Below are 10446 nucleotides of genomic sequence, written 5' to 3' on the forward strand. Positions count from 1 at the left end.
CACCGCCAGGGTCCTGTACCTATGTGAATACCTCCCAGGGCCAGGAGCCCAGCACTACCATCTTCCCATTGACAGTCCTCTGGCTGAAGTGCAGCACTGGTTTAATGGCAAGAACGCAGCAGCCTGGCCGTTGGACTGGAAAGGACCTGCTTCCCGCATCCCAGCCCACTTCTCCTCTCCTCCTGGGTACCCCCAGGCTGTGTCTCCAAAGGGGTCCAGATCAAGAGGGCTCTTATCATTGCTCCTCTCGTGAGCACCTCTGGGCTTCTACAGCAATCTCAGCTGCCCCATCCAACCAACCCCGAAGTCCTGTCCGTTCTTCCACATCTCTCTCCATCCTACTCACACCAGCTCTACTCCACCCCCCATACCAGGCCATTCTTCCCTCTGACCCAGGTGTATGTTGTCCCCTTCCTTCCTAACCTCTCCACTCACTCCAGACCTCAGCAGTCTGGACCCCACATACAGCCAGATGGCTTTTAAACTATACATCCTTTTGCTTTGAAGCTTCCTAAACCCTCCCCTGCTCCTGGACCCGGCCTAAGCTCCCGTCCCATTTGGGAGACTGGCCCCTGCCCACCTCTTGCTTTCTCCCAGCCCTGCCACATCCTTTTTCCTTTGCCCACTCTATCTACCTGCTTGCCTTCTAGCCACCCCAGCGCCTTCTCAGCCCCTGAGCAGGAAGCCTGGGCTAATACTGTGTTGCCCTAAGGCTGTTCGGTCAGGGCTGGGTCAGGCCCACTCACCCCAGGAGGAGCTAAGGAGGATGAGGCTGAGGGTCAGTCTGAGCAGCAACATTACAGCAGACATGAGGCTGAGAACTGGGCCTGGCTTTATGGGTCTCTTTGTCCTTGCGCCAAAGTCCCAGGAGTGAAGCCAAGCAGCTCCTTCCCATGCTGTGTCAGCAGGAGGGTTCTCCTGTGTCAGAGCCCTCCACCCAGGCCTTAGCAGATAGAGCCCAGGTGTGAGGCTCTCACCTCCTCCATCCCCCAAATCTTATCCTCTGGTTGGCTCCCCACCTCACATCTCAAGTGTTGAGCACCAGGTACTAAGGACTTGTGCTTAGCCTTAATGGTGACCACTTGGTAGCTGGTATCAGGGAAGTCTCCCACGGTTATCAGGAGTGCCAGACCCAGAGAAGTCTGCTTAGCACTCAGGGGTGTCCCTGACTGGTAGAGTAGACCTGTACCAGCTCTACTGTGGAGAGCCAGGGCCAGTGGCCAGGACAGGGCAAATCCTAACACATCATCTCAGTGACTCCTTGTCAACTTGGAACAGAAGTCATGGTTTGGTCAGGGAGGTGATGACTCTCCTGCCACATGGTATGCGTGGACCCAAAGCTTCATCTGTCTGGTTCCAGAGCCCACACTGTTCATGATGATGTCTAGGAAGGGTCTTGTGCACAGGAGGGCAAGGTATGAGCTCTTGGTGACTGACAGACCCTGGATGGAGACCAGCGGTAGAAGGGTGACAGCCATCAAATCTCACAGCGTCCAGCCCTTGGGGCTCCCATGAACAAGCCCTGGTATCTACAGCCCATTCACTGAAGAGCTCCAAGCTGAGCCTGAAGTGAGGGAGAGAAGACACCCCTGTGTGCGGAGTTGCAATGGGTAAGTTGGTTTGCCTCCTTTTAAGAGTGTGAGCACTGTGGCTGATTCAAGAACACATCAGTCAAAACAACAAGATGAAAAAAAAATAAGTTAATTGTTGACTGGAGAGGAGGATAGATAGGTAATAAAGCAAATATAACAAAATACTAATTGTAAAGTCTGTGGTGGGTATATAGGTATTCAATGTGGAATTTTTTTTTTTTTTAACCCAAACCCTCTGATGGTTTTCAGGGAGTTTTTTTTTACATATATAATTTTACTTATTTATTTTTGTCTGTGCTGGAGCTTCGTTGCTATGCAGGCGTTTCTCTGGTTGTGGTGATCAAGGGCTACTCTTCGTTGCAGTACACAGGCTTCTCATTGCAGTGGCTTCTCTTGTGGCGCACAGGCTGTAGGACGCATGGACTTCAGTAGTTGCGGCACATGGGCTTGATTGTTGAGCTTTCCCAGCTCTAGAGCACAGGCTCAGTAGTTGTGGCCCATGCTCCTCAGTATGTGGGATCTTCCTGGACCAGGTAGCAAACCCCTGTCTCCCGCATTGGCAGGCGGATTCTTTACCACTGAGCCACCAGGGAAGCCCCCAGTGTGCAATTTTTTCAGTTTTTATGTTTATAAAAATAAAATCCTTCATAATAAAACATAATAAAAACACTGAGGGAAAAGGCACAATCAGGGACCTAGGGATGTCCAGCCTGGAGTAGGCTCTCCCCAGGGACTGGGCAGATTCTAGCAGTTCCAGCGCTCCAGGGGAATTCTGCCATTCTCTCCCAGGGCAGGATGCTCCCACCAGCCCCTAGCACCTGGGTGCCCAGCAAAAGTCTGCTGGATAAATGTGTCATGTCATCTCTTCCCATGTGAGCCCTGTGACCCCTGGCAGTCAGAAAACAGAGTCAGTCCCCCTAGTCATAGCCCAACAAGTGCAAACAGAAGCTCAGCGTCATACCTCAGGTACGACGTAGTACCTCAGGTGTGCCTGGTCATCAGAGGGGTTTCACAGATAAAGGCGTTGTAGGAGTGTGCTTGTGAGAACTTGCCCTTGGAATCAGGAAGCAGCTCCTCCATCGGCATTTTAGCCATAGTGGGGCAATGCGCGGTGTGTGTGGGGTGTGGTCTGACTGGGAGCTGTGGGCTTTGTCCTTGGTCACTGATGAGGCAAGTAAAGGCTCTAGGTGAGGGCAGTACATAGAGCCTTTTGGATTGTACAATGGTCTCCCGTGGACCAGAGGGCAAAAGCCAGGCATGGGAGTGGTGGGGGAGCCTCCATGGTATGGAGAGGGGTCTTTCCACCTTCAGCCTGCAATGGCTTGCCAGGGCTGGGGTTCTAGAGGGGTAGATGACTAAGGTGGTGAGTGAATGGTGTCCCTCAGGCCAGACTCTGCAGCCATGGGAAGGAATGGCCTTTGCAGGGACAACTTGGCCACAGAGCCCTGCTGGCTGCTTGTTCCCCTCCACCCAAGACAGACACAGTCATCTGCCGAGGTAGGTGTTCGTGTTTTCTGGGTTTATTCCTCCTTGTTCCAAGCTCTAAGCCTCACCCTCCTTCACTCCACATCCATGGCCTGCACAGTTTCCTCCACCAGCTCCAGGGTCAGCGGCACCACTGTCTGGGACAGGACAGGTGTGGTCCCAGGGGCAAAGCGGTACTGGCTGGACCTGGGAAGAAGCAGGGATGACCCTTCAAAAGGGGCCCATCAAGTGTCCCGTCCTCTATAGCCCTGTCTTCCGCTACTACCCCATCCATCCTCCCCTGGGATTCCTCCACCTCCGGTGCTCCTACCTCTCTATAGGCTTTGTGGGAGAGCTCAGGGCTCGCAGCATCTTGGCACCGGCCGCGGTGATCACACATGCATCCACATTACCCCCAGAGCCCAGGTCACCCAGGATCCCTGCAGTGATGGCTTCCACCAGCAGCTCCTGCGCTGCCTCCAACTGCAATGATGTGTCAGTGAGGCCTGATGGACCCTTCTAGATCACCCTTAGGCTGTAGCCTGGACACAGTTCATCTTGAAGCCAGGCCTCATTTGCTCACACCCAAACTTCCCTCTCTCGCCCTACACCCCCATCTCCACCCCAAGCTCCTCTACCCTGGTTTCAGTGTCCCCTGTACAGTGACACCATGTTCCCACTGCCCCCATCTTCACAAACTTCTGAGTCACACTCGTGGCTCTGCTTCCACTGGCCTGTTCACCCACCCCCAATTCCCCACTCACTGCCTTTTCTTCCCGGGCCTTAGCCGCTTATAAAGTGACATACAGATGCCTTCTGCTTCCATCCATCCCAAACGAAATCCAGACCCCAGACCCCACCTGCTGTTCCTCTCTCCTCAACTTCAAGTGGCACTGAGTTTTGACTTCTGAGGCAGTACAAGCTTTGGCACTGTTAGCATAGCACCTCGCCCTCATTCCACTGGCCCCTCAGTCTCCACTCAGTCGTCACCTCCGAGAAGCCTTCCCCGACTAGGCCAGGGTTCCTCTGCGTTTCCCCAGCTCGCGGGTGCACTTCCCATCAATGCTCGCATAATGTGGTGGTCGGGGAGTGGGGACAGGTGTCACTCACCGTCATGTTCGGCTGGAACCGGTCCTCTAGCACTGCTATGGCCGCATCCTGGCCGGATCCTGCAAGCAAGAGGGGCATCTGAGATCAACTGCGGCCGCCCAGTCGTGGGATAAACATTGAGGTCAGGGTCGCATAGCAAGGTTCGTGGGCAGCGGGCAGAAGCGCTCACCCAGGGCCGTGAAGGGCAGCCGGCTGTAGGAGCCATGGGGGTGCACGCTGTAGAGCTGCGGTCCTGTGAAGTCCACGCCGCCCACGATCAGCGACGCTCCCACGTAGCCTTGGTACCTTTTCGCCGAGTGGGTACGGTTAGCGGAACGCACCGGAGCCCAAGTCCCGCCCCTCCACGAAATCGCCCCTGCCTCCGAACCCCGCCCCTTCCCGCGGTCTGGCTCCCCGTAACTGACAGCGCTCCTCGCTGTCGCCCTCTTAGCTCCTCTTAGGCCCGCCTCTTCCGGGCTCTCGGACGTCTCAGCCCCGCCCTTTCTTCGGTCCTGTGTCCTCTCAGCCCCGTCCTCCCCGCAGCTGCCCCTCCTTGGGGTCAGCTTAGACCCGCCTCAGCACCGGAAGAGCGTCTGGCGCAGCATGCGGGTGACGGTGGCCACGCGGCACTCGCGGCCCGTGGACAGCGCGTGTAGCTCCATGTTGGACGCCGCCATCCGCGTGGTCATCTCGGCGTCCGCGGCTACTCCAGCCCCACAGCAGCTGAGGGCGAAAGGAGGGGTCCGTGTGGGCGTTGCTGGGATGTGCTGGCACCCCGGATGGGAATGAGGGGGCGGTTCTTGGAGGGGGAGAGTTAGGCGGGGGGATGCTCACTAGATTTTGGGGGCGATGAAGTGGATCTTTTCACAGATCTTGTCCGCGACGACCGAATCGTTAGTGGCCCGAGTATCCGCGCCCAAGATGACCCCGTCCTGGGGGTGGGAGGGAGGAGCCGTTGGCCTAGTCCCCACGTCCCATTTCCCGCCGCCCCTCTAGGCCGCGCCATCCCAGCTCCCTGCTTACTTGGAACACAAGGCCTGCAATGGTGGTCCCGGTCTTGCGTGCGTGAGGGACCCGGAGCCCCGGGAGGGCGCGTTGCAAGGCTGCGTTTCTGGAAACGGAGAGGAGAGGCCCAGGTTTCAGTTCTTCTGGGACCCTCATCACATCCCCTACCTCTGTCCCGGTTTCCCTCACCTCCTGGAGTAAACCTGGGAACCCAAGTCGTTCAACACACGTACCCTCCCCCACTCTGGCCCTCAGGAATTTTAAAGATCCTGAGGTTCTCGCTCCCGGAAGCCCTCGCTGAAGGGCATAGGCAGCTGGGGAACCAACCATTCCCGCCCTCACCTCTCACAGTTCTCGAAGGAGAAACCCCTTTGGGGCTCTAGCACTGTCTTCTGCATCTCCACGTGGGCAGGGGGTCAGAGGAGTGGGATCAGCAGGAATAAAAGAAGGCAGAAGGCTTGTCCTCTGCACGGCTGCACTATTGTTTCCCCCTTTCGCTTTCACCTTTCCTCAAAGCATGCTGGTCCCTTTCTGCAGCTTCTCTTTCACTTTCACCTTCAGCTCTGGTCTTTTGCAGCTTAGGAAGAGGGGAGATGTCCCTTGCCTGGCACTCCAAGCTGCTCCTGGGTCCTCTGTCTGAACAGAGGGACAAATCCCTCCTCTTTGGCCATTGTCCAGCCTGAGCCCCGAGCTCTGCCTACCCTGACCCCACCTTTAACCTCAAGTCTCAGTGCCCTAAGGCTATCACATTGACCAAGTCTCTGTTCTTACTATTACCCATCTTCAACAGCATCAGTCATGGCTGCCTTTTGTCCTTCTCCCAACTCCTGCCTCTTGTTTGCTGTCTTTGCCTTCTTCCCAAAACCCAAACACTGAGGCTCAGTCCTCTCATCCAAGGCAATGCTGATCTGTCTTCCATGTTTCAGATGCTGTCCTCTCTCAGGAGGGGCATCATGGTTGTCCCTCAGGTGGCCTGTAGGCATGCCAGGCTCTGCCCATGGCCAAGCCTTATTTCACCTCCCAAAGGACCCTTTATCTAGCCACTTCTTTGGATTACTGCTTGTCTCAGCTAGCATCCTTTCCCTGCTGGGCACAGCATTGGCCTCCCTGGTTTCCCCACAATTCCTGCCCCTCACCCTCCACCCCAGACTACACTCCATGCTCTAGAGAGGGGACTCTTTTCTAGGTTGGAGATCTGGTCACACTCCCTGGTTAAACCCTGTATCAGTTGCACACAGCTCTCAGGCTCAAACGAGTCTTTACAGTCACCCTTCTCATTCATTCCATCTGATCTCTGCATTGGCAACACCTCCTCTGGGAAGCCTTTCCTGACCCACAAGACTCGCCACCTTGTTGCTCTCTATACCTTTCTCTCAGATCACTTAGCTCCATTACCTAAAAATTAAATCTTCACTAGTGAAATGATCTATTTAATGGCTGTCACTCTCCTAGATTCTAAACTCTTGTGCTTCTGTCACCCACCTAGCACTCAAAAGCCTCTCCAGAGGCGGGGTCTCACCTGCCCATTTGGGAGCTAGGAGGGACATTTCAGATCTTCTACATCCTGTACCCTTGGCTCCATGTATGCCCATTCCACTGCTATGTGTGCAGATGCCTCCAGTCCCCATGCCCAGAGCAGAGGCAGGCACAGGCAGGCTGCTTAAACAGCTCAACCAGCAGTTTGTGCAAGCTAAATCGCTCCAGTCTTGTCCGTCTTTGTGACTCTATGGACTGTAGCCTGCCAGGCTCCTTTGCCCCTGGGACTCTCCAGGCAAGAATACTGGGAGTAGGTTGCCATGCCCTTCTTGTGGGAAGCTATACATCTCAAGGTGCCCAGTTCAGTCCCAGGCTTTAGCAAAGCTCTTTACTCCACAAAGCACCAGGCCTGTGGCTGCGGACGAATGCATCCTGGTGTGAGGACCTTAGTGCTTTTCCTTCAACCCACAACACACGTCAGGGCTTTTAACAGCAAAGGAATGTCTTTATTCAGGGGGCATGGGCTTTGGACTGGCAGTCGGGGGTACAGCAGTGCTATTTCGGTAGGTACCCAGCAGGATGGCATTGATGTGCTCCAGTGTCTGATTGCTGAAGACCATATTGAGGTGCTGTGTCCCTGGCAGAGGCAGCAGGTGCACAGGCTGTTTCTGGCGGCCCTGCCAGCGGGCACAGAGCTCGGTGCTGCGCGTGGCCACAGTGTCATCACCATCCTCATATAGCACATCCACAGGGTCTGTGTAGGGGAAGCCGTGGTCATAGATGTAGGTGCTGGGAGTGGGCAGGCCTATGCCATAGAGACAGTACACTTCCACGCCAGGTGCTGGGAGGCCTGCCAGCAGGTCACGTGACTGGAGCCACATGTACCAGCCTTCCTCAAAGTGCAGGTCTGTAAAGAAGCGCTGCATGTCACGGCTTGTGTAGTTGATACTGGGGGTGGAAATGAACACATGGTCCTCAGGCCACGTCTGCCTGGTGGGAAGCATCCAGGGTGATGTTGTCGTCATGCGCTGCTCCTCTTTCAGCTTGATGCTGGACATGACTGGGATGCCTTGGTTGTCACCTGAGGACAGAGAGCAAGGTGGGGCAGGGCTACTCCAGCCGGCAGGCCCAGCTACTCCAGGCCCACAACTCCAGGGCTCCCCAGCCCAAGCTCAGCTGGACACTCAATCTTGCCCTTGCCCAATCCACAGAATCCAAGTCTTAGACTAGAACTGGCCTAGCATTCAGGAGGTGCTCATGTGTACTTGTTTTTTTTTTTTTTTTTAAATTTTATTTAACTTTACAATATTGGTTCATGTGTACTTGTTAACTGAGAAGCCCCGATGGCACCTCTGACAGGCAGAGCTGGAGGGCTTCAACAGGAGGGTGGGGGAGCAGTGTTTCCTGAGGACGGGAGTATGAGTTGGGGGGATATAGTGCTGGCAGTTCTGTCTCAGGCAAGTGTCTGTCGACCCTTGTGGCCTGTGCTGCACAGGGCTCAGAGCTGTGTTCTGGGAAGGATGAGATGAGACCCATCTCTGTTTGACACCCATTGATGTGGTCTGGGGAGTGTTTCCTTCACTTCAGCTCCTAGGGGTAAGACCATGTCCAGCTGTGCTCAGCCTACAGCAGGTGCTCCACATGAGGGGCAGGAGGGTCTCCTGGGGTCTGGCTCTGGCTTTGGCAGATCTGCCGTGGCCTGGCTTAGGGAAGGTCCGTGTGCAAAGCACCTCCTGGGAGCTGAGTGGGTAGACCTGAGGCCACAAGGAACAGACCTCAGTCAGACTCAGCAATGAGTCAGATTGCTGGGATTCACTTCATCTTTGTTTACCTCCCCTTTGTCATCGCTGAGACAAACTGTCAGGAGTTTGTCTAACAGTCCAGGCTGGGCTCACTGCTCTCCAAGGACAATGAAAGGGGCTATTTCCCAGAGGTGGTAGACAACACCCCCTAGCTGGGCACTGTGAGAAGAAACAGGAGGCCCTCTCACCTGAGGCCAAGACTAACATAGGCTTGATGGTGCCACCCCAGGGAGCCCCGAGAGAGATGAAACCGTCAATGAAGCGGTCCTTCCAGGTCTGGGGTTGGCGCAGTAAGAAATAGAGCAGGTGCAGGCAGCCAAGGCTGTGCCCAATGAGGAAGACGGGCTTCCCATATGTGGCATGCATCTCCTCCACCAGTCCAGCAAGCTTCAGGTAGTACTCCTCCTGCTGGCCTGCAGGGGGGTGGATCGGTCAGCATGGCTGGAGGTGGGGGCCTCCACCCTGCCCCCCAAGCCCCCTAAACATGGAGACACTCACTAGGCTCCAGCCGCCAGTCGTAGGGGGCGGCCCGCACTGTCTCATCCCGCACGTACCCATTGTTGACCAGGTTCTGTACCAGTGTGTGCATATAACCTGTGGGGGAGGTGGCGGCACCAGGGGCTGTGGCCATGGCCCCTGCAAGGCCAACACAGCCTAGAGCCCCACCCTCTCCCTCAGCACACACACACCTGCCAACTTGCTGCTGTCCAGGTATTCGACAGAGTAGGTCTTGCCAAAGCCAGGGACACGGATCTGTACACCGGGGGCATTGGACACCCGCCCAGAGCTGCGATTGTACACAACCCTGGGGGCAGTGGGACATTCAGCGGACCTGCGGCCAAGAAGCAGGGCAAGGGACTAGGCCAGAGGGGACGGCACCCACCTGGTGTTGTCGATCCAGCAGTCTACCCCAAGGGGCAGGAACATGTTGAGATCTAGCCAGATGGTGAAAAAGTCCTCCGTCTTGCGGTAGCACATCCAGTTCACCACACTCGGTTTATCCAGCTTGGCTTCCAGCTGATTCCCCAGGCAGCCGGGCACTGCGGGCACCAGCCTTCACTCTGGATCCCTTCCATTCCCCTGTGGTGGGCCCCACCCTAGCCTCACCTCCCCGACACCACAGTGACTAGCCCCACCCCTTCCTCTCCTATACACACTGTCAACCACCAGAGACTAAGGACAAGATCCTCTCTTTCTGTTCATATCCACTGCTCCATCTCCCCAAAGCCCAGACTCCCCCCAGGAAGGGAAGATTCAGGGGCCAAGGCCACTGACCACTGCCCCCACAGAGCAAACAGCTAGCATGACTCTCCATCTCTGCCAAAGTCCAAGAGGAGAACAAACAGAGTGGGGAGTGGGGGCAGGACTTGACAGGCCTCTCCTGCCCTCCTGGGCTGGGCACCTCGTCCTTGCTGGGGTGGGGGCTGAGGAAGGAGCGGCGGAGGGGAGGGAGGGGGCTGGACCCAGGGTCTGGCTACAGCTACAGCTGACCACAGCTTGTAATGCCCTGACCAAGCCCTCCGGCACACCCACCCTCCACTCCACCCACCTGGGGGAGACACCCTGGAGACACAGGAACAGTGTGGTGCAAGAAGGGGTAGATTTCTCCTCAGGACAAGCCTCTGGCCCCTCCAAACACTGAATTAAGAATCAGGGCTAATGCACAGGCAGAAGGGCGTTGGCAGGCTCTGCTACCAGGGATGGGGGCCCTGGTTCCCCAAGGGCTGGCCGGGTGTATCAGGGGCCTGGCGGGGGCTTACCGAGGATGACGGGCCGTGTGTGGTTACTGAGCTCGGCCTTGGGCGTGGTGTGCGGGGGGAACAGCACATTGAAGAGCCAGAAAGGGGCGGCGGGGGGGAGCAGCAGCCCCAGCAGCAGCAGGACCCACTGCCTCGGGGAGCCGGGCAGCCCCATTCCAGCCCTAGTGCCTGGTGCCCGCTAAAGCGGTCCTGGGCTGGCTTTATCTGGAGTGGGGGTGGGAGGGGCCCCAGGGACAGTGGGAGGGACAGCCTGGCCAA

General features: G+C 56.5%; 2 protein-coding genes across 4 annotated transcripts; both read right to left on the reverse strand.

The window, feature by feature from the left end:
* Positions 1 to 3090: 3090 nt before the first annotated feature.
* On the reverse strand, positions 3091 to 6692 carry PSMB10 (proteasome 20S subunit beta 10). Of its 3 annotated transcripts, none has more exons than XM_019978979.2 (8): positions 6670 to 6692; positions 5169 to 5256; positions 4980 to 5077; positions 4728 to 4868; positions 4336 to 4451; positions 4167 to 4225; positions 3388 to 3539; positions 3091 to 3263 (listed from the first exon to the last, which is right to left on the reverse strand). In XM_019978979.2, exons 1-8 carry the CDS (start codon positions 6675 to 6677, stop codon positions 3152 to 3154), a joined length of 774 nt encoding a protein of 257 aa, XP_019834538.1. In that variant the 5' UTR covers positions 6678 to 6692; the 3' UTR covers positions 3091 to 3151. The 3 variants fall into 3 exon arrangements, with proteins under 3 accessions (XP_019834538.1, XP_019834536.1, XP_019834539.1); XM_019978977.2 differs by lacking the exon at positions 6670 to 6692 and adding an exon at positions 5493 to 5664; XM_019978980.2 differs by lacking the exons at positions 3388 to 3539; positions 6670 to 6692 and adding an exon at positions 5493 to 5667.
* Positions 6693 to 7110: 418 nt separating this feature from the next.
* LCAT (lecithin-cholesterol acyltransferase) lies at positions 7111 to 10342 on the reverse strand. The gene is made up of 6 exons (XM_019978976.2): positions 10189 to 10342; positions 9312 to 9468; positions 9118 to 9233; positions 8927 to 9022; positions 8617 to 8841; positions 7111 to 7707 (listed from the first exon to the last, which is right to left on the reverse strand). Exons 1-6 carry the CDS (start codon positions 10340 to 10342, stop codon positions 7133 to 7135), a joined length of 1323 nt encoding a protein of 440 aa, XP_019834535.2. The 3' UTR covers positions 7111 to 7132.
* Positions 10343 to 10446: the final 104 nt, after the last annotated feature.

The sequence above is a fragment of the Bos indicus genome, chromosome 18, assembly GCF_029378745.1.
Source record: "Bos indicus isolate NIAB-ARS_2022 breed Sahiwal x Tharparkar chromosome 18, NIAB-ARS_B.indTharparkar_mat_pri_1.0, whole genome shotgun sequence".
NCBI classification, from domain to species: domain Eukaryota; kingdom Metazoa; phylum Chordata; class Mammalia; order Artiodactyla; family Bovidae; genus Bos; species Bos indicus.